Source organism: Siphateles boraxobius, unplaced genomic scaffold, assembly GCF_051911475.1.
Source record: "Siphateles boraxobius isolate OS27281-9 unplaced genomic scaffold, OSU_SipBor_1 65, whole genome shotgun sequence".
Lineage (NCBI taxonomy): Eukaryota > Metazoa > Chordata > Actinopteri > Cypriniformes > Leuciscidae > Siphateles > Siphateles boraxobius.
In genome coordinates this window covers 12,790,583-12,818,578 of record NW_027509192.1, presented here as the reverse complement: position 1 = coordinate 12,818,578, position 27,996 = coordinate 12,790,583, and the positions used below count along the sequence as shown (strand labels likewise).

General features: G+C 40.9%; 1 protein-coding gene across 1 annotated transcript; it reads right to left on the bottom strand.

Annotated features, from left to right (window-relative positions):
* Positions 1 to 1,121: 1,121 nt before the first annotated feature.
* Positions 1,122 to 25,818, bottom strand: klf13 (Kruppel like factor 13). Its single transcript, XM_077211088.1, has 2 exons — positions 25,053 to 25,818; positions 1,122 to 3,300 (listed from the first exon to the last, which is right to left on the bottom strand). Exons 1-2 carry the CDS (start codon positions 25,501 to 25,503, stop codon positions 2,987 to 2,989), a joined length of 765 nt encoding a protein of 254 aa, XP_077067203.1. The 5' UTR covers positions 25,504 to 25,818; the 3' UTR covers positions 1,122 to 2,986.
* Between the last annotated feature and the right edge of the window lie 2,178 nt (positions 25,819 to 27,996).

Genomic DNA, 27,996 nt, shown 5'->3' with positions numbered 1-27,996 from the left:
CACTTTCGGAACATTGCGCGTTTGGGAAAGTGAGACCGTGAATGAGGCGGCACCACAATAGTTTTGATAGCGGTGCCTCAGTTCCTGGAGGGTCTTGTATGCCTTTCGCCTGAGCGAGTAAGGCCCGGTCGACAGTTTATCATGGTGTCCCTTCATCCTCGGAGGCTGAAGCGACAAAGGACGGCAAATTCATTGTTCACTTGATATGTATGAATATGTACAAATCGAGTAGTAATGCCTAAAGCCCCGTTTTTAATGAGTTAAGTTTGAAAGCAGCTGTTCATTGAGGTAATGAGTGGTCACACTGATGTATCAGTGCTCCGTAACAGTAAAACAAAAAAAAAGGATGTGCGATTGTTTCCCTGTGTTTGTTAAAAGACAGTCATTTAAGGAAATTGTGACTGAGCTTGTCTGAGAAATTGACAGTGCCGTACTGGAGGAAAAAAACACTGATAACATCTCATTTGAAAATTCCCAACATGCTCAACTCTGATAGCATATCATGCCCATTGTCTGTGAGACGTTATGATTTGGTCCTCAACTTCCTCTATTACAACCCCCCCCCACGCCGACTGCTTGGGCGCTATCCAATCAGACGAGGCCATTTTCTCTCTTTAAGCTCCTGCAATGCATTGTGGGATGCTGTTGGCGGGTGAGAGGGGAGGAGTGCAGAGGGGAGGGAGGTTTCTGTGTGAGAGACAGAGGGAGCTGACTGGGTGTTTCTTCTGCTGGAGTGCTCAGCTCCTGATAAAGCTTCAGTCTTTATCTGTCTCGCTATGGGTCAACCCCCTCTTTCCTGTCTCCTGCAGATAGCTCTCTTTGTTCTCATGGAGGCCTGTTGCTCTCCTCACCATAAAGTCAGTCAGCCCTGATCATACACACTCTTACAATCTAATTCACATTGAGTTGTATTATCTGTGCCCCAACTAGTGATTGACTGATATATCGGCAAGGCCGGTTAATCTTCTGATAATTGGCCATTCTGGCGATAAGAGTGTCTGACAGACGAATATATATATATAAATATATATTAGCCAGGCGAATTAATCAGCAAATATTTGGTAACTTTGAGATTATCGGTATCGGATGATAACAGTATCTTATAGATAAGCCTAAGTAAATTTTAGAAATTATTGGCACCAGTGGACTCTACGATCTATTTAGGCTTACAATGTTTTTGGAAAATGCAGCCGAGGCCAATTTTTCAGTAAATATTTCTCCATTTTGTGATTACCAGCATCATCCAATAACCACGTAAGACAGACCAATATATTTCAACCAGGCTGATTAATAAGCCGATTTTTGGCATTCTACATGTCAATTACATGGTTTTGAATTTCGCTTGTTTTGCTGGATAGCTCTGCCCACAGTGCAGTGTCATTGGTCCAAATTCCAGATTCACATAGCTGTATATTAATCTTCAAATATGGCAGCAATATTGTCACTTCACTAATTGTTGCATGGCGCCTGGTTATGACACTGATATCTTTCTTATAATCTTTTGCTTTGGCCCTCCATCCATCTCTCTCATACGCCCACTCCTTCTCATCAGCTAGAGTGAGCGAGACAGAGTGCGTAAAGCTCCACCGTAATGCTCTCGTCTCCCTGGCTAGTGTGCTATGAATAGCCCTGTGTAGGATGATGCAGTTTCCTAAGTGGAAGGCCTCTGCAGATGGACTTCTGCTGCCAGGACTTCTGCTGTTACCTGAGAGAATGCCAACATCCCTCTCTCCCTCCCTCCCTCCCTTCCTTCTTCCTCTGGGTGGAATAAAAAAACCTCTGTTCTCTCGTTCACACCTTGGTCTTTGGTGGATTCTGCTCATGTGCTTTTTGTCTTTATTTGTATCTGAAGTAGGAGTACATCCAGACGAGTCCCTTTGAATGTGTCGTACTGTAGTGAAAACCCTGAAGTTGATGAATGTGCTGTTTTTATTAAGGAAACAGCTGCTTTGAAACTTCAGCCTCCAAAATTTCAAGGGGAGTTTAGTTTAGTCCACTGAGAGAAGTGGTGCTGTCTGTTCTCTTCATTGGGTGGCTCAAGGATGTAAAAGTGGATTGATCACGACATTCATGCTATATTGAGAGGATTTCCTTTGAAACATGGAACCAGGCCAGCACAGCTCTTTGTGAGTACAGGGTTATCGGGAGATAGAGATGTTGAAAATAAAGTCATTTCCCGTCTCAAGACAGAATTAACACCCCCCCCCCCACCCCCCCCCTCTCTCTTCGTATCTGGCGAGTGGTTCTGCCGATCTCTTTAAAAGACTGATTTACAAACATTAAAGAAATGAATGACTGTTAAAACCCAGAATTTGCTTCCCCTGATGTGAAAACCAACCAACTCAACAAAAAAAAAGTGCAAAAGTTCCTTTTGTCCAAGTGTAAGGCTGTTTCTTAACGTATGTTTATCTTCATCATGCTCATTCTTTCAAGCTAACGAGGCCATCCCTGAGCAGGGCGCAAAATTCAACCTCTGTTGAATTTCAGAGTAAAGTGATGCTTGTATTGTGCAGTCAATGTGAGTATTAAAGGAGAAAAAAACTGTTCTGAATCCTGAGGTGTGTGTGTGCCCCTCTCCCTCACCCGTTTTAAATAAAAAAGAAACATCTTTACCTGTCAAACCTTTCAACTTTTTAGTTCACTTGAACAGAGCGGCTGTATATGAAATCAGCAACAAAAAAAAAAACATAATGGAAAGAGGCTGTGGCCAGAAGCTATAAAAATACAGACATATGGTACATCATGTAAATATTGCCACGTGGAAAAGGCATTTTCTTTTTTGTGTTTTTTTCTCTTTTAGGGGTTGCACAAGAAAATTGCACTACAAGAAGCAGTTATGTACAGTACAGTACACCACAGCAAGCGACAGGGTTTAGCATGGGCGCTTATTACGCCGGTTATTTTTTGGGGGAAAGAAAAATAATGGATAGAGAAGAAAAAAATCAGCCTGGAGACCCAGGCGCTGTGGGCAGAAAGTGCGGCCAGGTTAAGGCGAGTTGGCTGGGCTAAGGGTGGGGCTTGAGGCATCGGATCGACTGTAATCGCTGAGGGAGCCGGGACGCGTGCTGCTTGAAACGGTAGCGTTGTCACCACCATGCTGCCTCTTCAGCATGGCTGGCTGGAAGTCGGAGTGACGGCGTGCGTGTTTCATCAGGTGGTCGCTCCGCATGAATCGCTTGTCGCAGAGGGGGCAGCCGAACTTCTTCTCGCCTGTGTGGGTGCGGTAGTGCCGTGCCAGCTCATCAGAGCGAGCAAACTTCTTACTGCAGTCAGGCCAGGTGCAAGGAAAGGGGCGCTCTCCTGTGACAAACACAAAAAGAAAGCAGAGCACACAGCTGTTAGAGTTATTACATACATTCATGATCAGACATATGTGATACTTTCAAAACAGAAGAATCAGTAAAGATATACAAACATCTACAAATAAGAAGCTGCAGCTGTGCTTCAGAAAATTTAATTGTTGAGACTTCGCTTTGAATACGATTTTTGAACAAGTTAAAAAAAAAGGTGTTAAGGAAGCCACATCATAAACACCACGATGCGTCGCTAACAGCGATAAATAGGGCCAGCAGTGCCAACTGATGTGAACCCATTTCTTTTTTTCCAGTCCTTATGTGGACAATGAACTCTTTCATTAAAGAAAGTCCTACTGCGGCCTTTTTTATTCGCATGGCCCCCTCCGTGCCGACTGCCGAAAAGCCTCATTGGTATAATATGCTCTTTTACACTGATGTTGAAGCAGTTTTGTGGTTTCTCTTGGTATGTCTACGTGTAGCATTCACTGAAGAAAAGGCAAACCTATAACAGAGCACAAAAGCCATTCAGGTCCCATACAACCCAAGTTCACAAACTAGAACAGCTAAACCACCACAGAATTGAGATCAGTTCACACTAAAAACAATGGTGAATGACCCAGACCATTCAGGTCCAGGCCATGCAGGGGTTTACCTTCCACGGGTGGCTTTAAATCCCAAAATGAACAATCTTTATCAGACGTGAAAGACCTGATGTGGCACAACTATTTAGAAGCGGCTCGTGAGAGTGTGCTAATCCTCTCCTATAGAAGCAAGGGTCTGCAAAAAAATTTTTTTTTCCTTTTACAATCGCTAAGCTGAGTGAAAAGCCCACACATTAAACCAGGAATGCACTGCATTAAAAATGAACCATATGTTCCAGTCCAGTAAGCATTGCATCATGCTAATTGGAGAATCATGAGAATACATGGGGGACATGTATCATTTTGACTGCTCCAAAGAGGCTTATGGGATTTACTGACTCATTATTGAGATAACTGATGGACATACAAACACATACTCGCTGGTTTATGTGGAAGTGGCATACAGCTCGAAATGGCCTACCAAAGTATTTTTTCTTCCCCCCATTACCGCCACGTTGCAAAGCCAGACAGCGAGTTTAATTAGGCAGGTTAACAGTCTCTACTCTGGTACCCTGCCCCAACTTGTACTCAAACATGAAACTAACAATGAGCCAAGAGCATGGGAAATTATACCCAAGCCCTTCCCCTTCAGGCAATAAAAGTGGGCTTTGACACAAATCTACCCAAAGCCAGATGGGACCATATATCTCGGTGCGGTTTCCTCAGAGTTTCATGTAAGGCGAGTAGATGTGGTACCAACGCCCTCTTTCTTTGTGCACAAAAGGGCCCACATGTCAGATACAGCATGCATTTTAGTTCCATTTCATTTGTTGTCTTCCACCATGAATGTGTGAACTGCTTTACTTATTTTACCAGCTTTTCAACAGCCGTTTCTCTCCCTGACCAGTGCCACCACAAAGATCTTGAAACCCCCATTGAAAAACGTATGGGTTCTGTGTCTGAACTTGCATAATTTTTGAAAAGCAAAGAACACGAAAAATATCTCAGTCATTACTTGGTTAAATTAGACAGAGTACACAGTGACCCAGCCTTCTTGTTGCTGCTGCCTTTGTTTTGTGGTTTCCCCTTAAGGCCCCAAAGAAAAACTACTTCAAAAGAAACATACGTGATACCAAATTTATGTGTGGGACGTCAGCTTTACAGGGGTCCCTTCCCCCTACTATAAAACACTGAGAAAGTGAGAGAAACCGCAGGCCAAGTGAGTCTAGACTGTCTATCTATGATCTGTCACTCACTTTCAGACATATTTGCTCCCACCATTTGCACAAACACACATCCAAAAATGCATGATGGCATATATTATGCACCTCACACATAGACTCTTTCAATATTGTCAACAAATAAAACGTTCACACACTCACGAGAATAGAAATCTGTGTGAAACTTTATGTCCATAACAATGTCTGTGTAGGTTCACTTGTATCTGCCATATATTATATCCTCCCACACACCCATGCAACAAAATGCACAAAAATACACAGTTATGGACACACAAACACTCACTACCACTCTAAGTAAAGCAATTGACTTCTCAGCACTCTCATTGCTTCAAAACAAATCATCTGATACTCATTTGCCACACACATATTCAAGCCCATCCAAACATACCTTAAGTATACAAAACCACAATTTAAATCCTCTAACCTTCAAATGTGCCACACCACGAGAACTAATTTGAGAGGGCCACTGTTGTTTGACCTTTTTTAAACATCCTGGATCTAGTCATGATTGTGGCATATAAACATAAATACACAAGATCTAACATTAGTGTAGTAGGAATGGGACAGAGCGTTCGGCGGTTTAAGATTCTACCTTTAGTGACGACAGGAGCCAACCTATAATTTACGGTCTAATTAATTCACAAAAGCATCTGTGGGAACTCAAGGTTGTAAAGTGTGTGTTATGAGTGAGGGGAAAAAAGGGAGGAGCTTCACAGAGTTGCAATAGTATGAATATTATACAGGTTAAAACAGAGATGAGCAGGACTAGGCCATGTAATGGTGTGAATGGTGACATAAATACAATGCACAGATGTTAGTAAGTCTAATCCTCACGCGAGCAAGGCAGTTGAATAGGGCAGGTTAAAAAAAATCTCAAATTCTAATCTTTGCAGTCAATATTTTAATATTATTCATATCCTATTACAGCATTTATTAATATTCTAAAATTAGTTTTTGTCATTTTATCAGTTTGTTTTATTATTTATATAGCTCTAATTCATTTTTATTTCAGTTTTAGTTGAATAATTTTGGTACTTCAACTTGAACATATATATTTCAGTTCAGCTTTTCATACATTTTATCATCTTAATTTTCTGCTTGCATGGTGCGACCATATTTTTCAACTGGGACACATTTCTGGGAATATTATTACCACTAGGGATGCACCGATACCACTTTCTTTCAGGCCAAGTACAAGTACTTACATTTGGGTACTTGCCGATACCAAGCACCAAAATGAGTACTTAATAATACCATTACAGTTCTTCTAACAAGGTTTTATTTTCATCAGATGTTTTTCACTTTCGGACTGCGACAAAGTAAATAGGCCTATAACTTATATAATCAAATTGCTTGTGTTAAAGCAGCCATTTCTCACCCCTCCTCTTGACAATTTAGCAGAGCATAGTTTGCAGTCTGCTCTACTTTTATAAACATCGCTTATCTTAAAATATCTCCAAACGGCTGACATTACTCCTCCTCCAACTACCTGCTCAAATGACAAGAGGTTAGGCTAATGTTCACTTATTGCGTTTTTTGCGTGTGCAAATTCGTCATTTCAAATGTAGGCGCGCTCATAATAGAAGTGACGCGAATGCGGTGTGGAGCGCTTGTTTTTCCAGGAACCCTTATGTTCATGGTTGCATTGCAACGACAGACTCCACGGGAGCACAAGCGCTTGTGGAAAGAAGGAGAAACATTTTATGGAAATGGTGTGGTTTTAGATGCAATATGTGAATGGCCCCTTAAAGTGGTATCGTGTGCGATTGCATCAGGGTAGTTTTACGAGTACATGAGCACAGTATCGGACCGACATGAGTACTGGTATCGGTGCATCCCTTATTATCACCAATGAGGACACTCTTGATGTGGCTCAGAAGTAGGCTTATGTAAAAAGATCGCACTGTCCAGCGTGGGGCAGTTTCATAACAGATGGAAGTTGCTGCGGCACTATCAAGTACATCAAGAACCATGCAAAAGGGACAATGAGGACGCTTCTGCTTTTTGTCCCTCTGGGAAAACAATAGTGAGTCCGCAACCCATGGTGAAACTGTGTCATCCTGTTCATGCAAATATCCATTCCAAAATATATGTAAACTTTACTTTATTGACCCCTTGCCTGTGGTCAATTTTTTTTTAATCGCAGCATTGCAACGTGTCACTTAATAATAATGGTTTGTATGCCATACTGATGATGTGGTGCAACCAGCTTTGCATGTGCCCATGTCTTTTCGCAACTGGGGACGGTAATTAGGAGAGATTAAGATTTAACCTCAATGTTAACGAACACACTGACCCAGTTACCCTTTGCAGCAGTTACATCACACCTGCTAGTACGGGCATCCCATAATGAAGGTAACTGAGCAACAGTGTTTCCCTTCAGAGGCGATACCATTATGTCACAGACAGCAGCTTTACATAAATGTTCCCTTTCAGGGCCACTGGGTCAGTAAATAAACTCATACTTATGTCTTCTCTCATGTACAAAAACACATCGCAAATGCTCGATTGCACAGAGGCCCGAATTAAGAACAACTTCAGACTCCTTTGAATCTGTAGGAAACAGGAGAAATAGGCCTTTTGAGGTGAACAGTCTATGGCACAGACATCTGATCAGGCCACTATCTGAGCAACACAAGTGCAGTCTGAATGTCGATCCAGGAGACTTGGTGTCGCTCACCTGTTCCAACAAGAGAGACAAGCATCTCTGTGTGGGTGAGATAAAATTCCTCAGGTATCTTCAACCGTGAGGCCACTTACGCAGGCAGAGACGTATGTAGGAATGGAGACAGCCAGACACTGTGTGAGAAATGCAGGCAGACATTAAGACCGACAAGGAGGACCTCCAGTGGGAGGTCTTACAAATCCTTTATAACCATGCAACCAAAGTGCACTCTAGGCTTGCTCAGGGTCAGCACACACTTGATGCCCTAGAACATGCTCTGAAATTAGGTATTCCAGAGATTAAACTCTGCAAGTCCCATGTCAGCTGCTGTCATTCGGAAAACTTAGAAAATGTTTATACTAAGGTAATTAGACGAAGATTCCACATTAAAGGCCATGGAGCAGGTTTTTTTTTTTTTGGCAATTTTCTAGTTGGTAATAAACATTTAAACAGTTATCCATTGTATTTGATGTTGTAGGGTACTCAAAAATTTAAATATAATACGGAAAAGTAGGTGATATGTTAGCATTTAGCTACAGCTTAGCGATGATTCTTATTTCTCCCACAATGCATTCCATGACGTCACATGAGGTACTCGCTGACTGTTGGACGACAGACGAAAGCCCGCGGCCCGCCTTACCATTGAGGGAGAGTGATACGAGGAGTAGCTAGCTACTGAAAGAGTGACAGTGACAGATTTATAAGTAAAGATAGATAGATAACGATAGATAGATAGATAACAATAGATAGATAACGATAGATAGATAGATAGATAGATAGATAGATAGATAGATAGATAGATAAGCATAGCATATATAGTGAGAGATAGCATAGCATAACAGATAGCTTAGAGATTGATAAAGAGTAGATCATAAATAACGTTAGTCAAAATGGTTTATTACTGTGTTTGTGGCGGGTGCAAGAACTACAGCAAAACTGGACATAGGGTCCATTCCTTCCCCAAGGACAAAGCGATCTTCCGAAGCTGGGTGCAGTTTGTGAAGATTAGGCGGGCAGATTTTTCAGCTAGCTCTGTCACCGCCTACTCGAGAATATGCAGCGCGCATTTCAAAGAGGAGGATTACAACTCAGGGGACGCCAAGATGGTCTCACCTGGTTTAAAGAGTGAGAGAAGTGCTAAATTACTTCCTACCGCCGTGCCGTCTGTGAACGCAAACCTCGCTGCTTGCCCTGTCCCGAGGTCGAGAGACACCGCCTGCCGCAAGCGAGAAATTGCCACGGTAAGCATCATGCTAACGTTAATGTTTACAAGCTGCGTGTTAGCTAGCTCTGTGTGTATTTTGTATACCGTGCTCCCTTTGACACAGCCTCCACTAATTTACAAGCACGATCACTCTGACATTAGAAGAGCATATTTCGTGATTCACGAATAAAAATTAGAATAATAAAAAAATTGCCCTGAGGTAAAAGTCCATATCATCATGAGTGTTTGGATCAGATCAAGCGGCTTTCGCAATAGTGTGTTCGCGTTTTATTTTTTGACTGCTACGGTTCTCTTTCACATATATTTGACCGTGACCATGTCGCCAGGGCTGAGGTGAAGGCTAAACGCAAGTAAAACATTTAGTATCGCATATCTGGGTCCACAGTACTGCAATCTAAGTCAGTGGTTCCCAACCTTTTTTCTCTTGTGTAGCACCTAAGTTACCCTCTTAGCATTTTTCTCACCCACTCGCACTGTTTTGATTTTGGTACGGCTGTGCCATAGGTTATTGTTTCCACTGGGAAACTAACGTTAGTTGTAGCACACACGTCCCATTTTATTGATGGACTGATGAAATGACTGGGAATATTTACTTATCGTCTTGGAATTTCAAAGATAAGTAAATAATTCTCAGTACTTCCAAGTTGAAAATAAATGATTAATTTAATGTGCTCCTGCAATGTGCTTGTGCACCCAATGTGCTTGCGAATCACTTGTAAGTATTCATAGTTTACCCACCTCTTATTTCACCACTACACCCTTGCATTTTGCTGACCCTTTTTCACATTTGTTTTTGCAAGATGTTGATAGACGCCTCACAGCAGGAGAATGTGGACAGTATAGACACTGTGGAGAGTGTCTATACTGGGGATCAGCCCTTGCCCTCCTCCACTTCTGACGCTGGGACACAGTGTTCTTTGAAGCCCCCCCGATGGTCTCACGGTAAAACTTGGGTATTTTAAGGGGTAGATATTATCATATAGTCTAAAACATTGCCAGTATCTATGCAATCAGAACATTTCCATACACATTGATTAAATTAATACATAGCCTGTAAATGTGTTAGTTTGTAGGCTTCTCTTAGCGGCGCTGCATTATAATCACAATGGCAACCGGGAGACAGCAAGGAGAAGTGATTGGACGGAGAAGTACTGCGTGCGGTATCCGCGCTTCAGAAAAGGTGCCCATGTGGTGCGTCCCATCAAAGAGGCAGCCTCATACGTAGCCCTCTATCATATTTTGAGATGATCTTTATTAAATATTATTATTATGTCTGCAGGTTATGCAACATCATTGATGAAGGCCCTTCAGGAAAGCTACACCCATTCACCTGCAGCTCTTCGAGAGGTTAGCGCTAATTTTTCCTCCGATGCACCCGCCCCCATCGCCAAATCCTTTGAACAGGTTCCTAAGGAGGAGGCCGTCAGCCTCTTCCTAGGCCGGCAGTACAAGAGAACCTAAATGCACATTATTAAAAAAAAAAATTCCACAGACAATTCCAATGATTTAGTTGTAAGTATTTATTTTATTTTAATTTATTTTAGTAAGTATTTATTTAGTTATCTTATTTCCTTCTGTCCCTGTCATCTCATTTGGTGGTGGTTTCCTGTATTCTGCATGTTTTGTTTTTTCTTTGTGTGCTGTTGCTTTGGTTTTACTTTGCACTAAATCATTAAATTTTTTCGTCTTTGTAAGTGGGAATAATTGTCGCTGTACCCCATTCACGGGGTCCTGCATGTCTGCTCCTCTGTCTGTTATTTGCATGAAATTTGTTGTATGTAATTCAAAATAATTTACCAATCATTTTACCTGTGCCTTGTCAACGTCTGTGTGCGGTGTTGTCTGGGCTCACTGTGTGTCAGCTTGATGTGCTTTTGCATGTAACACTGCATATGCATTCATGAAAGAGTGTGTGTGTGTGTGTGTGTGTGTGTGTGTGTGTGTGTGTGTGTGTGTGTGTGTGTGTGTGTGTGTGTGTGTGTGTGTGTGTGTGTGTGTGTGTGTGTGTGTGTCTGTGTGTGTGTGTGACTGTGTGTGCGTGCGTGTGTGTAAGTGAGTGTGAGCGAGTACGAGAACCATCAGTTGACCCTCAGGTAAGACCACACTTTTGAAGGCATCTGAGAAATACTTTTTTATCCTTGGATGATGCTAAGAAACTCATACATATTTTTATTTTCTCCCATCTTGATTACTGCAATGCTATGTACACTGGCCTTTCGAAGAGTTCTTTAGCGAAGCTACAATTGATACATAATGCTCCTGCCAGAGTACTAATGAAATTAAAGCGTTGCATTCCATGTATGAAAAGTGCTATACAAATAAATGTAGTAACCCTTACAAGCAATGCCAATAAACTGTTTTTACTTATTAAAATTCATGTGTTCTGTGTACTTTATAACATTTTAAGGGCAATTGGGCGATCACAACAGAATATTTATTTATTAATATTTATTTACAGAATTATTTTTATTCATTCTCATTCAAACGAGGCCATTGAAAGCCCTGATAGGTCTGGTCACCACTTTGGAAGTTTTGCCTTATGGTTGAAAACACACAAGAGGGTAGAGGCTTCCTTATACTCCTCCCTAAAACTCCATAAGCCCAGTGTATAGCCTGCCTGTACGCAGTGTACCGGTATTGCCTAGGGATAAGTAGGAAACATTTGTAAGTTTTAAACTCTGTAAGTAGGTTGGAAACGTAATTTGAAGCCTGTCTCTTATGCATGTTTGTGCATGCAACACATCTCTTGTCACCTATAGCTGTTGTTCAAAGGACTCCCTGTAAAAAGATTGGTAAAGTAAACATAAACCATGAACATACTCGTGCGTGCTGGCTTGAAGCCATGATCCTGCCTGAAGTGTGAGTATGCTATCTGTAGCACAAACGGATTCAGGCAGCATGCCTCAAATCCAGGATGCTGTGTTAGGCACGTTACATCTGCTGGCCGCGGGGTGAGATCCTCGACCAGCGACCAAAATGCGCTCACCTCCCTACAACACAAGCTCTCCACCACAGTTTCCATGGGACGACACCGCCCACACACACACACCTGCCAAACACAGCGACACAGACGCTTACTACTCACTCCCTCTCCCGGTAAGCCTGACTGTTTCAATGACAATCAATCTCGAGGAAAACGAGTTGGCACTATCAACAATAATCACACTGAAGACATGACCACCCTACTCGGCGTCGGCTACGGTGAAACAACATTTTCACCGGAGAAAGAGGTAAAAGTTTAAAAATAAACACTCACAGGTGGGACTGTCAAGCTTGCATTATATTTATAGATCTTCTGACTAAGTTTAGGGTAACGTTACTTTTCTGAGCCAACGACATAATCACCGTCACTGGATAAAAAGAAAACGTTGACTTTCACTCGATGCTTCACTGACAGTAAAAAAAAAAAGGTGTTATTGTATGCAGTGCTGTTCATGGACTACTAGCTCCAGCGGTCATTGCTGCGTTTCTAAATGGTAGCAACTCACCAGGACACTACACCAACTCTCCATTCATTCTCCTCTGACCATGCATTTATTTGTCTTTGACGGCCATCGGCTCTCTGTATTTCCTCATTCGCCCTCTCACGTCTAAACGGTTCGAAATTGTATGGCTGTGGGCCATCATAAATGTTAACTGTGGGTCTTGCCACCTCTTCCTCATCCCAGTTAGACGCCATAGTAGTCAGTGCCAGTCTGCTAGAATTAGTTCAAGTAACTTAGCTGAGAACGGCTGAGGCTACATTCCACCGCGTCTACCTCGTGTGACGTCATCGCCTAGTTGCGTTAAAAATAAACGTTACTAACCAAAAACTACAATAACTAGATTTTAACACCATTTTGGAGACATTTCTAACTTTATATACATATCTTGACTGCTTTATCTACCCATTAATCGACAGTGGTGTTTAACCTGCACCATGGCCTTTAATCCCACAGATACCAAACCACACCCATGCATAATGCCCACACAAAACGGAAGACATGAGTTTATAGCAGAAACCTTTTGCAGGAATCTCGGTCAGGACCAGGAGAGTGGAAACTGATCTTAGATTAGTATAAAATACCTATTTATAACCATAAGTATCTAGAAAGTTACTGTGAATTTGTCCTTGTTTTTGTGAGGTTTATTGCCAAGAATTTTACAGACAGTACACATGTGCCTTCAGTTACCTTTAGCCAGAGGCAAAGCAAAAACAATACAACAAATACAGATGTAAACTAGAACAAGACACGCTGCTTTCAATATCATATGTATTAGATCCCAATGTTGCAGATGGTGATCCCAATTATATCAGAAGTTCTGAATCAGGGGCACAGTCCTAGCCTCTGTTCGTCCTCTGGATTCATTATCTGTGGAAAACCATAAGAAGCTCCAAAATGGCACCACAAATGTAGTTGCAGCACTTACACAGCAGGTTGTAATTTGTTCCTGGTGGGTCATACAGGAATCTGCCAGCTTAAGCCCTCAATGTTAATGATAAGACTGCTTCGGGACACTGACAACCTAGACAGGCCTCTTCACAATCCCAAAGTTTCCTAAACTGTCTGCAAGTAAGTTCTCAGCTTGTCTCAGCACAGCAAACTGGGGAATTTCTGCCAACTAACCAGCTTCCCCTTTTTACTAAGGCTGAGATGTTTGCCAAGATGACCTCATCACTACCCCATAGGAGCAGGGAAGTTTGGAAGTGAATGTAATGCCATCAGCAACCAAATTGGGAGAGAGAATAGTTCACGCCATCCATCACACCAAGGTTTCCAAGAAGTGAGTTTACACTTCACAGAGACCGCAACACACCATGGAGACCAAAAACCACAAAGTTGGGCACAAACATAGTTTTTACTTACACTATAATTGTGGGTAATTTAGCAAATTATCGTCATATCTGCATTAGACACAACTTCATATTAATCTCGTGAAGGCCTAGTGAGCAGATTGCTGACTGAGTGAACATTTTCCAGCATTCAGAGACAAGTGTGGGAATGAAACAAAAAACAGAAGTACAACACACATATGTATTTGCTAATGGAGGGAGGGGCGCGGGGTTGACTAACCACACTAAGTGAGTCAGATCAGGCTTTCAGTATTCTGTTCGTGCCAGTGACTTTGAGAAACTGAGGATTAATGCTAATGGATGTGGGTGTAACAAAGACATTACGGCTAGGTCAGGTGCAATGATTAGGACTGGAACAGACTTGTCCAGAGACATTGTGACAAAGGCAACTATGTTTAATTTATCATCCTCTCTTGTCTTTGATGAAAAATGCCGAAAACCACTTGCTTTTCAATTGCACATTCTCCTCCCAGGGTTTTAATGCTGTTGAGAAACAATAGTGCTGGCCTTGTGTCTGGCAAGAGAGCCTTCACCATCAGGCATTTCAATCAAGCCTAGTAGACATAACTCACTCCTCCCAGTCTCTACAGCACATGTGCACGTACACGGTCTAAGACACATTATATGGGAAAGCAGCCTCAACTGCTGCAGATTTACGTCCCCTCCTCTCTATTTTCCCACCTTGTGAGAAGCGCATCTCAGAGCATTGCCCCTCTCATGATTACAGCCTTGGAATAGACCTTTCTGCGGGTCCTGGCCTAACTGGGCCACTAGGATTGTTTTGCAATACAGCTTAATTATTTTAACTCCATTTAACGAGGGACATTAAGACAGCCGTAGCCATAAGCCTACAAATGGTAACAGGCAAGAGCAGGTGGGTGGGGTCACCCATTGCTCTGACACTCATGTACAGACACAAAGCCTGCTAGATGTCAGGACACTGAGCTAAAATTATATTTTTATATCTACAGCTAATGAAAGAAATTGCTGATCTTGAACAAGCGTCCTCTTTTCAAATCCCAATTATTATGGACAAATTTTCTTGTCCAACTGGATTATTTCTTTTGTCAACCATGAAATTGTCCAAACATCAATCAAAGCTGTTTGAGGTTCTGTTAACATCCTTGAATGATGCAAAAATTAAAAGGGATATTTACACCCAAAATGAAAATTCGGTTTTCACCCTAATGTTTATGGAATGTCCCCATAAAACATGGAAACCCAACGCGCGTGCATGTGTGTGTGTGTGTGTATATATGAGTGAGTGAAGAACAACGCAGTGCTTACATCAAACGTGTTTACATGAATACCCACCAAGGTGGGCATTTTGACACATTTCTGTGCGTATTTAACCATTAAGGCACGCAACCGAAGACAAAGGCTACTGTGCTTGTGCTCACACAGAAATCATCCTGTCAGTAGCGGATTCAGTTCTCTTTCGCGGCTTATTCTCTCCCTATGGAGGATCCCTATACCACTCTACAGATAAAGCGTTGTGGAATTTTTCAGTTCGCGTACCTACCCAAAGTGATAAGATAAAATAAAATTTCTGCATCAAAATTTATAGACAAGACAAGTAGTTTGTTTAGGCATGGAAGGTAAGGAATTACAAACCTGCGCACATATATTCAAACGCACATAACTATAGAATCAATTCTTAATGCGCATGTGAACGCCATCAGCGTCTATCACAGGTTCAGGTTTAAAGTCTGTTTAGAGAGAACGGTATCGTCTTAGCGGCCCCTAATTTAATAACAAATGATCATTTAGACGGAAGTGAATCAATCAAAACTAACTTTAGCTGGAAAAAACATTTTTCAAGAACCACTATAAAACCAAACCAATCTCTGTTACCTTAAATTATATGTTTATCTCTGTAAAGCTGCTTTGAAACAATCTACATTGTTAAAAGCGCCATATAAATGAGGATGACTTGACTTGACTATTGCGCTTCTAATATTTCTTTTCGATATCAAGCACATCCCGCTCTTTACTTTCGCATTCATCCATGTGTCTTTTTTAATATATTCAAACAGTCCCAACCACTGAAAGCTGCACGGATTATCATACGGACATAAACACAACACCCAGTGAAATACTTCGAAATGTCTCTTGGCACAGCAGAGCACCATTTTCAATGAAAGGATATGTTTTAGTCCAGTCACTTTTTTATACTTTTAAATTTTCGCTGCTGTTCTAAAAATCTTTTTTTTTTCACCATAAACCACAAATAAGTTACGTAGCTGCTTGAATAGGACTGCAGTTCTAGGTTACCATAGAAATGTAAGTGGTTTGCCCCTGATTGCTGTCGCAACACTTGCGAACAGCACTGAACACACACTTTGGCCGGTACAACTTGAAATATATTATTATTTTAAACTTTTTATTAACTTCGGTAGGCTGTACAACAAAGGAATTGTATTTGGCTGATTTTTTGGCAGAAACCTGATCTCCAGTGATGCGTCTAATTTTTAATCGATCATTTGTTGGTAAAGGGTGAGAGACCTGACTAGCCACATGATTTTTGTCAAAAGAGCCAGGTGTGGCTTGCAAGCCATAGATTCCCGACCACTGCTTTAGACTATTTTATTTGTTTGTTTTCTGCAAAAGAAAAGTTATTCCTTTTTTGAACAAAAAGTAAATAGAGTAAACGTAAATTTTTGGGTGAACTACACCTTGAACATATTTAGTTCCTGATGATTTACCTTGAGTAGAAACCACTGACAGTGAGATCCTCTCTATGCAAAACCACTAAGCCAACCCTTCCCCCATGACTGTCCACTGAATGATCCTTTTCATCCTACAGCTACGCCTGGCAGAGCACACAGGCCCGGGTCCTCCACATACAGATTTATTAAACAGTAAAGGGGTCAAACATCTCGCTGGAAAGACCTAATGTCAATATAAAAGCGTAGGAGGCAACCAAGGTGCTGGCACAGAGCAGAACACAACCTCTCTCCTTTTCTTTTTGTGGCTCCCCTCAATTTTCATTTCAAAAACTCAAATGCATGTATTGCTTCCGCAACTGCAGAGAATCATCAAATCAGATTGCCAGCAGATGAAGTTGAGCAAGTGACCTACATCAATGGAGGGCTTTGACAACGGATTCCACCCTGTACCCACCCCCACACTTCTGCCTTTCCATACAGTACATTCCCACCCACAAATTGCAGGGTTAGCACCCAACGTTGAGCTTGCGTGAGACTCTAAGTCAGCTGCTCATGCTTTAGCAAGCTGAACATACAGCTCCACACTAGCTCCAGATCCCCTTCTTCCTGCACAGAGAAATCGACACCCATACATAGTAAATGTTTGAAAGAAAAATAGCTCAAACTATACAATGCTTCAGCAGTTCTTTCACCTTACACCCTCACGGGTGGGTGGAGAGGACACAGGGCAATGGGGGATGGTTGGGTAGGAACAGACTGGCTTTTATATGACGCTGCCAAAGCTAACTTAAATAACCATAAGTACAGCAGAGTATGAAAGGTTATAGGAAGGCCTAATACCAACTCTATGGTGAGATAACTATGGCTGAGTTGGTCTAATGTATGGTGAATTCTGAGTTGGTTTTTGGTTTTTATAGTAGCTATAGACTGTATGCTTTTCTTCATATGAAAGAAAAATAAGAGAGCTGTATTCCCGTCAGTGAGGGCTGCTTCAGGAGAGATGGATGACTGCAAAATGGCTGATAAGCGCATGATGAAACACCCAGGGGGCTTTAGCACTTCAGCCAATCGTATTTGAGTGAGAAAGAGATGCACCAAAGCATGGTTTCTACCATTCACACACAGCTGACTGTAAAAATCTGACTTTATTTTCACAGAAATGAGAAATGCTAAGTGGACAGAACCGGTGTGTACAGACAACTGGGTCAGTAGCTATGTTTCCATCCAAAGTTGCGAATTTAACTTATGTGCAAAATGGGAATATCGCATAAAACATACGCGAATAAAGCAGCGTTTCCATTCAGTGAGTCGAAGAGAACAACTGACACTAAATATCACTAAGAAAATTAGAAGCCATTGTAATAATTTTCGTATATAATAAATCACTTGCATCTCAGAGCGCACCGACGAAACGGAAAAAACGCATTTTGGAGGAAGATGCCTGCTGTTTAGGAACTTAGTAATCGGCCCGCTGGTTAGTCTAGTTACGCCATCCAATCACGTCACGTGATTTTTTTGATGCCCATCAAGGAATTTATTCTGTAAATGTGTTTCCTTCGTAGTTTATGCCCATGGTTTCTTATTTTTTTAATTGATGTGCAATTAAGTGTTTCCATTCAGCAGTTTTTTATGCCGTATCCAAAATGTGGATGGAAACATAGGTAATTGTCATGAAGAGTGTCCATGAAGAGTGTCCACGATAAATAAAAGCAAAATTTAGTAAAGCACATGTGCCAAGTTCTTAGAAATGTACTTTTGACATTCATGTTTGTTTAATATGTATTATACCATTTAAGAAAAGTTTAAAATGCTAATATTATGCTCTAAAAATGCCATGTGGTGAAACATTTGGTAACACTTTATTTTAATGTAACCTTGTTACACGTTACATGTATTTACTATAGTAACTATAAATTAGGCATAATTACATGCAACTAACCTTAAACCAAACCCTAATCCCTAGTAAATGTTCCTATTACTCAGTACTTAAATGTATAATTACACTGTAACAGGGACACATTAAAATAAAGTGTAACTTTTTAAACAAATATCACATTTTTGGGGAGTAGCAACACAAAACGTTTTACAACCTAAACTAAAACATTAAAAAATATTTTTTCTGATATTCTTAAAGTCTAATTGACCTAATATAACACTTCTCTTTTAACTTCTCTTTGTTCTAATCTTCTCTCAAACATAAACACAAGTACACACATAAAACTCATGTGACCCCTGCTCAACATCATTCCCAATTAACAAGCATTGCGTGTATCCTGAATGACAAGTGGGTCAGCCAAGCCCATGCACTCTTGGGCATCTAACATATATTCTGGTTACAAGGTATCAGGCCAGGGGTGTGGAACGGAAAATAGTTTTAGTCAGAGAGAGCAGATTCCTTGTTGTGAAGCAATCACCCTCACACTGTGCCCAGACCCACCCCAGCCATGGCACTGGGCCCAGCACAGGGCAAAAGGGCCCAGGTCCAGCCTATCCTCTAAAACCTTCCACCTGATCCACAGGCAGAATGAATGCACAGGATGTCATGTCTGTAAATAACCCAGTTCAGAGGAAAGAAAAATGGCTGACGAGTCAGTTTAATTTTGCACGTATTTGCTATAAACGTGGGAGGAGGGTGTGCTTTAATGTGCACTTTAACCAATGGTCCGATCTATTGTTCGAGTGAAAACATTTGACTACGTACACTGTTTTTATCCATACACTGAATTCTGTAGCAAAACAATGTCATCTATACATTGTGCACACTACTGTATCTCCTGGGACTCTTGAACACTATATAAAGGATCACGTAAGGAACATAATGGTTCACCGGCCAAACAAAAAAGCTAACCAACTGTGAAATATGTGATTATGGGCTTTGTTTATGAATGTTAAAGAGGGCTGCTGCTGGTCATTGAAGCTAATGCGTACTAGCCACACACAGAAGCAGCATGACCTTTCCTAATGACCCTATAATCACGTAATTCATAATGTAAAATGTACTTGTTAGCATCCTTCTCCCAACAAAGCTGTTTTACCCAATCTTGCTCATCAATTTGTGGCCAATTCTGTCCTTATTCTCGTTCGGTCTGAAGAGGAACCCCGCCTCCTCATATTCACAGGAGATCAGACAAAGCTGTCTAGTAACCTTAGACCCTCAACCTGCTGTGTTCCCCTTCTCTTCCCCAACCCACTCAGCAGAATGAGCAATTTGTGTACCGTGTTTGCTCTCATCTTCTATGTCCCACCGCTCCGCTCGCTCAAACTTACCATCTCAATGCTACGGAGGATTACAAAAAAACCTCTGAGGCCTTGGAGGTGATCTCATTTAATCTCCCTCGCACAGCACATAATGCAACAGTGTGATCTGAGGCGTGCTATCAATATTCAAGACTCTCTCAAGTACTTAGTGGCTTGATGTGGTAACATGCCCCTCCACTTCCTTAGAGATATTCCCATGAGTACAAGGACTAGTGATTCAGTATCCCAATCAGAATAATGAGTGTAGGATCTGGGTCCAGATGACATTATAGAGTTGTACCGGGAGAAGATTAAATTATGGGGTGAGGGAGATTAACCAAGAACACAGGGGCCACATGTAACCATTCTGATCACGAGGGTCTGTCATGGGGTTGCCACTGAAAGCAATTTATGAACCTAATGAACTTTTTCATTTAACCTTGACTTTCAAAAAGCATCAGAAGAGAATGCTAACAAACACAATTATAGTGAATACCTTTGAACAGGATTATATGGGAAAGTGACTTAATTGAATGCAAGCCAAAGGAATATTTCGGGTACAATTTCTGTAAAAGTTAAGATCAATTGGCCGCATTTGTGGCATAATGTTGATGTGAATTGTGCATATTCAGGGACATTAAAATGCTCACTGTTTTAATAGTACAGCCACAAGACAAACAAATCACATGGAAACCTGCAAAAAAATGCTTACTAATCTTTTATGTAAAGTTGCATAAAGTTTGTTCAAAATTATGATTTAAACAGATGCACAGCGCAAATAACAAGTTTGAACAGATGTGCTTCTTACTAGTTTTGAAGTAATCAGCATTATTGAACCAAACATATTTCTTTAATGCTGAAAGGAAAATAATGTGTGTGTTTTTTTGCATTGCATTAAATCTTTAAATGTGTAGAAATCAAATACTTAAGAGCTAAAGTACTAATCCAGCGGTTTCACTTTGAAAGTCAGGTGTCACTGTCGCATGCAGAATACTTTCAGAGGAACTACATTTACGAGAAAAGTCACATGCACTGAAAGGACACCATGTCTTTTTTTGCATACTGAACCGCCAGAATACGTCACAGTCATCGCCTGGGCTTTCTTCTCAAGCAATGTCACTTCCTCTTCCTGAACCGAAACCTGTAGGTTTCGTGAAAATCGTTTTTTTTTTTTTTTTGCTCCCGGATGGCCCCACACCCATTTCATCTGCATAGGTCTACCACAAGTTCCTTTTCTCATCACAAGTCAACTGCAGTCTAATAAAGTAATGATAATGTTATAAATTATCATCTGCAAGCACATTGTGCACCATTACAGTTAACAAGGCAAACCAAGCATCTCTCTGAATCTGTCCATCTGTGTTTATTAGGATGATTAATGAGCCCTTCCTTATTCAGCCACATGCTGGTTGGAATCTTTTCCTTTCTTTCTACCCTCTCCAACTTTTCCTGTGTGTCCTCCTTTCTTGCCTTGAGACTGTGCACAGCCATAAAACATCTGTCAAATATTACGCTTGATGCTCTCCTAGGCCAAGATCTAATCTTAACTTGACTATAACAGTGGAGATAAAAGTTCAGAATGCACCCAGACAACAGAAGCAGTGCTAGTTCAGACTAAACTGAAACCATCCTCTCGAAAGGTCACAAGAAGGCTATTTTACCAGACTTACCTAAGTAAGGGACACTCTGTAACCACAGAATTACTGAGGGCAAGGACTTACAATACATAGTCTTTCTTTAAAAAGAAAACAAAGCTACAAATAGATCCTGAACCTAAAATTGTTGGCTTGGCAAACGTATGTGGTTTGAGACAGTTACCGAGATGGAAAGGGTCTTTTCAGTGTGCGAACAAGAGCTGTCCAAAGTTATGTGAGCTAGTAACAAATTCCTGGGAAGGGATATAGCCAAAATTTAAAAAAAAAATACTCTGACGCTGACATAGTTATCTCTATTAATGCAATACTGTCAAAGTCAAAGTTCCTTCCATTTAAGAACATTACAGTTTAAACAACTGCATTTGCGACATTGCATTTCAAAGCATTAAGTTGAGCCCTTTGCAATATTTCAATGTTGTATAATCGTGAGAGTACATCTGCTCCAGCTCTATCATAAAACGCCTTCTTTTTCCAGCAAGCTTGCACTTGTGATGGTTGGGCCCTCCCCCCTTTCTCCAAGATTTACTCATTCAACCGTAGAGCACAAGAACACTGCAAAGGTCTTGCAAACAAATTAAATATTTACACTTTATTATGAAGTTGCCATGACAGAAACATGCAACAAAGAAGCATATCAAGACCTGTTGCACTTGTCAAAAATTACTAATCGTTTTTATGAAAGCAGTTTGACTGTGACTGCATCTCTGCGCATGAAGGGAAGCCCAAGCTTTTATCCTACCGCTGTACTATATGACTCCATCGACCACACTGTGCTCTGAATCGAAAGCTGGATGCAACCCTGTGCCCAATTCCTTCTGGATTAAAACAAATGATCCAAAGCAGGGTTCAAACCAGAACCAGCAGGGAATTCAGGGCGTTTGCTTAAGTCAAATGAGGTCTTCTTCAGTACTTTTGGACTGAAGTTTGTTTTCATAACTCTGTGTTCCCCCTTCAGTTCAAAAAGCAGCGTGTTGCTGGGAGAAAGATCCATTCTCTCTTTGCTCCATTGGTAGAGACTGATGGAAAATCCGCTGAGTATTTAAGAAAGGCTTCCATAACAGAGCAGGTTGGCTGAGCCTGAACTCAAATGACCCACATTCTCTGATTACCAAAACAAATGAAATGGAACACTCATTGTTTAACCGAATCATGGTCCGATCGCAACCCGGTGACTATAGTGAAACCCAATCTAAAGTCTGGAATTTAGAGAATAACCTAACTGAAAGACAGGAAGTGAGGGAGATCTTAAATGCACAGTGCACACCATTAACAAAATCACCACAAATGATGAATTGTGCTGTTTATCTGCTCTACATGACTTACTCTGATATGTCAACACAAAACTAGACACATAACCAACACCATACACTGGACCACAACTGGAGCTAGAGATTTACAGAACAATATGCCTGAATGCAGGGTGGTACGTGGTGTGTTCCGACATAAACATGTCATTATATACTGTAAAAGGCCAAACCTATTATCAAGTAAAGTAAAAACTAAAAGAAACGGCATCCGTGTAGATGACACGCCCTCCTTAAGTACTTCAAAGCTAAGTTACAGTATTACAAGGCCTGTTCTAAAAATCTGGTCAATCCACACTACATAATTATTTTAATGTATCTATGTAATCGTTTAAACTATAAACATTATTTGATGTTAAGGTAAGGTTTTGGGGGTAGTCTTGACAGCCTGACAATATATGATTTTTGTGGTGGCAGCAAATCTGGATAAGCATGCAAGACAAGATGTGCAACCAACATTTTCAACACATTTATTGTTGCTAGTACATCCTGGTTGTTTTTTTTATACCTGACAAGAAGTGCTGCCTTTGTTGAAGTTTCAAAGATGACAGTTTAAAGTCATCGTGACCAGATTTTCAGAACACCAGAACCACATGAGAGTCACTATGGTTGATTAGTTAGGTTCTGAATTAGTGAGAATGACTAGTTTACTCACATTTGTAATACATTGTTTTACTTTTTATATTTTTAACTGTAGTGCTCTAATTAGAATGCTAACAATGTGCTGTGATTTACTTGTTCAGTTTGTACAATAGCTTTACTTCAAAAAATATTTTATAAAGGACAACCTTAAGATCGTAAAGAATGGTTTCACAGACAAGGCTTAAGCTAGTCACAGACTTAAATGCATGTTTGAGTTGTCAGTGCTAGGTGCTTTCAGTTAAGATATTTGACCATTGTTTTGCCTCAATATGCAAATCAGTCATGTATTTTTTTTTTCTAAGGCACGTTTAAAAAAACTACTTAAATGTCCTAATTGAACTAAATTCTAATCCTGGCTTAATCTAAACCCTGTCTGTGAAACCAGGCCTGAGTGTATCAAAATTAAACCACGACACATTGACACCAGACGATTGACAGAAACATGTTAATGTGTCTGAACATTCATCATTTCAAGTAACTAAGTTGTGTTTCGGGAACCCCTGACACAATTTACACACACGATTTATCTCTGATCTGAAGCCATAATGCCGTCAATAACATCACAATTTAGCTCAGGGTTTCCTGTCAGGAAGTCCTATTGTCTGACATGAAGACAGCAACACATAAAATGATAGCTGCGGCTTTGCACGCCACGACGCTTGAAAACGTGGTACAGAACGTGTACTCTCCTAAATGTATTTTCAATCCTAACGGTCAATTATAAAGGCTTGAGGTGTGCGCGTAGGGCGGGCACTCTGTCTGGGAGGCTCCGCGCTCGGCTGGTTGAGTCTGTTGCTGGCCAGATCAGCTGGCAGTCTGTGTGACGGGGGTGTGGCACATCACAACAAAGAGCTTAACAGTCAAACAAGCAACCGCAGAAGTCTCACCAACCCCCATCTTTTATTCCGTTTTCATTTTTAACCCCCTTGAATATATCTAACGGACTAACGCAAAGAAAAAACCCGAAGTATACGCGAATCTGCTGTTTTTGGACCGTTGCTGTGTCTGCACCGCGAGCTACTACCAGTGCACTTTTCGCAAACCACCACCGACTCTGAAACTATAGACTACAAGACTTTTATGAGTGATTACATCATGGGGTTCCTGGCTTCTTTGCTGCAGTGTTAGATTTAATTGCGTGCAGATTTTTTTATGCCAATGTATTGAATATAGAGAACAACAAGTATGCACGAGCACGCGCGCATGTTTTAAATGGTTTGTATTGCTATGTCTTGTTGAATGTTTATTTTATAGTATTCTTTAATAGTAGGCTATTGTTGTTACTATTATTTTTTATTTTATTTGCTGTCACCGTTCTTATTGTGTGTATACTTTGGGAATATTGTTCGCAGAATAATCATGCCAATAAAGTGCTTTTTGAAACTACAAACTGGTGGGCTTGTGTGTTGAGGTGGCTCATATAGGCGAGGCTCTGGGGGAGAAGAACTGTTGCTGTTTACCATATAGCTTCCTCATGGTGGGCGTGACAATATTTAGGCTACATCGAATAATATACTATTCCCTTCAAACGACAATGTAAAGTAAATGCACGTTTTATAAAAGATACCAACGTATTCATTGCGACAACAGTTGTCCCGTCAAGTAAAACTGAGCTTGTGCAGAACATAATGTGCCCAAATGTGTCGCGATGTTTACATTGGATCCGCGAAACGGCAATACACTTGGCAGGAATGGAAACTGACCTGTATGTGTCCTTAGGTGGGCTTTGAGATGGGACGATTTGCCATAAACTTTTTCACAACCTGAATAGTGGCATTTGTGCTTTTTCTGTGGGGGTTCTTGCTCAATTCGCCCCCTAAACCGTTTGTTTCTTTGTTTAAGAGCAGGGTCGCCGGTCATGGTGGTAGGTGTGGCAGAGTTCCCATCATCTCTGGTCGGGGTTGCTATTGCTGGCGTGCTCTCCTCTTTTACTTTTGCCTGCTCGGCAAAATTGGTGGGGGTCTGTTGATTAAAATCCGCCAGAATTCTCGCCACCACAAAAAGAGATGAGTTGTCTTTCAAAGGTTCCTTGGTTTCTTCTCCATTCCTCTGTGAAGACGCAGGTTCGGGCTTGATATCTCTATTCCCTTTTGGACCGTGGACAATTGCTTGGCTGGACATTGACACAAGGCACTCTGCTGCGAAGTGATCCATTTCGTTTTAAGAGTAGAAATTCTTTATGACATTCAACCCCAATGACAGTAGACCACTGAACTCAGTAGATCCCCTTTGTGTGGTGCTGAATAGGCAGCTCTCATAAGCAAACTCACTTTGCACTATCTTACCGGCTTTTCAGCAACACTGACATCCTGCATGTAAATCATGCGAGATCAAGCCGTGAGCAAGCGAAATCGACTGCTTTCTTCCTTTAGAGAGAAGTTTCCGGTGATGAGAGCTCTGAAAACTTGTCTTGATTGATTATCAAAACTCCCATCGTGGCTATAGTCCTCACGACGATAAAGTGACAGTATGCTGTGCGCCGATTAGTGCTGATTGTATCCATGCTGGGGGCGTGTCGGCCGGTTGCGTTTGGCAACGTCATCCGAGCCACGCGCACTCATTGGATGGCGAAGTGTCCCGGAGTTCGCTACCTTACTTGCCCCCACCAAACTTTTACAAAGTATAAAAAAGAACTCCACTCAGTTAGGAGATTATTTTAAAGCATTATTTTTTTATCCATAGCCTAAATTAAATGGTAAATTAATTGGTGGTTATCATAGTGAAAAATGGTCTACAGCATGTGTGAATGAAGCAAAGCAGTAAAGATTTCCCCTCATCCTCTCAAAGCATTCTGATCAAGATGAATGATCTACTGAACCCTAACCCCCCCCCCCCCCCCCCCCCCCCCCCAAGTCAGAGTCACAACACTCCAAGGGCCAAGTGACAAAACTTTTCTAAATAAATAGCGCATAAACACTGAATCGCAGACTGGAAAATATATTCATATTCTTGCATTGCACAAGCAGACTGTGGGGGTGAAAATGGAGATCAGTGTTTCAAAGTTACTTAATCTTTTATTTTATGTGAAAGTAGGAGAGGAGAAAATAAAGGGATGAAGCCCAACACTTCAGGTCTAACGATGCACTGTTCTCCTGTGGGAAAGCAATGTACTCTCTTTCAGTCCTATTCACAGTACTTCTCTGGAAAGTTCTAAGTGTTCATTGAGAGCAAGACTACATGGCATTCAGAGAGCCATCTGGTTGTATTACTTTACATATTCTTTCACCACCACAAGAACGGCTGTTCTTGCATTGCATGCAGTGTTTCTGAAGAAAATCACAGCATAACGACAAGACGGCAGTTCAAATTTCACAAGATGGCTGCCTCACGTCTCAAAAGGAAGAAAATGTCCCCTAAAAATATAAATTATATAAAAAGATTTATTCATAATTGTAATTAATTCTATTTTATGTTGTTATTTTATATTCATTTTATATATTTTACAGAACTATTTTTGCTCTTTATATAATATTCTGTAAATTATATTCTGCACCTAAATGAGCATTGCATATTAGAATGCATTTAAATGAACATGTCTGTGATTCAATAATAAGTGTAAGATAGACCTAACATTCTTGAGCAATGTTTGTCCAGAACAAACCACAGGATGTATAAGTGCACCTCACCATACAATTTGACTTTTACCATTCATTTTTGATGCCAGTGAGAAAACTTAAATGAAACTCAATGTCACACACATTGAATATTTGTGTTCTTCTCTCAACAATCAATAAAACGTTTCAGGAGTGTTGAATCACATTCTCGATTTCACCATGCGAGTGAGATGACTCAGCCATTCTTATATACTATCAAGAAATATTGTATTCCCCTGGGGCTCTGCATCGTTCGGCTACTGATGATTGTTCCACTTGTCCTCTCTGGCTTTTGAGATGTAATCCCATTGGATTTACAAACAGTTTGTGAGGACAGCCTGACCGTACGAACAGGTGGAACTGCCTAATCAAGGCCATGCTGTCCTAGAACAGGCCCATATAGCCGCATGGGCTGATTTGACTGTTTCCTTGTATGGCACGTGGAAAATGTAATATAAACTTTTTTGTTGTTTATTTAGAACTTGACTTAATGAGGATCTTTCTACCTTTGTCAATATATGTTAAATTTAAACATTTATTTTCCTCTGTGGAACACAAGGCTGCTGTTTTCCATCAAAAGAAAAAGTGGTTAGGACAGACAGACAGACTAGATAGATAGATAGATAGATAGATAGATAGATAGATAGATAGATAGATAGATAGATAGATAGATAGATAGATAGATAGATAGATAGATAGATAGATAGATAGATAGATAGATAGATTGATTGATTGATTTAAACTCCCTCAAAGCCCTGTCAGCTTTACCAAAGCAAGTTGATACGTTTTAAGCAGTCATTATAGGTGGAAACTGATACTTTCCAGTCATGACTCATGTGGGTTGTGCATGTGATTCCTTTCTCTCACTAAACAAGCAAAGAAGGACAATAATGTGGCAGGTCTTACAGTGTCTATCATAATCACCACTTGACTGCACGCTTCCTAACAACTTGTCATCGTGATCTGAGAGTCTGATTGGCAAACACACCTCACAGGACTGAAGGTCACATAATACAGTTCAGTCTGTCTTCTTTCTGTGGAAGCCATAAATTAG

What these genes read in the sequence shown, in the direction of transcription:
- klf13 (XM_077211088.1), bottom strand. Translation starts at nt 25,503, where the DNA reads ATGGATCACTTCGCAGCAGAGTGCCTTGTGTCAATGTCCAGCCAAGCA. An exon ending in CCACCTAAGGACACATACAG is followed by an intron (nt 3,301 to 25,052) that starts GTCAGTTTCCAT and finishes TGTTTGTCACAG; the next exon opens with GAGAGCGCCCCTTTCCTTGC.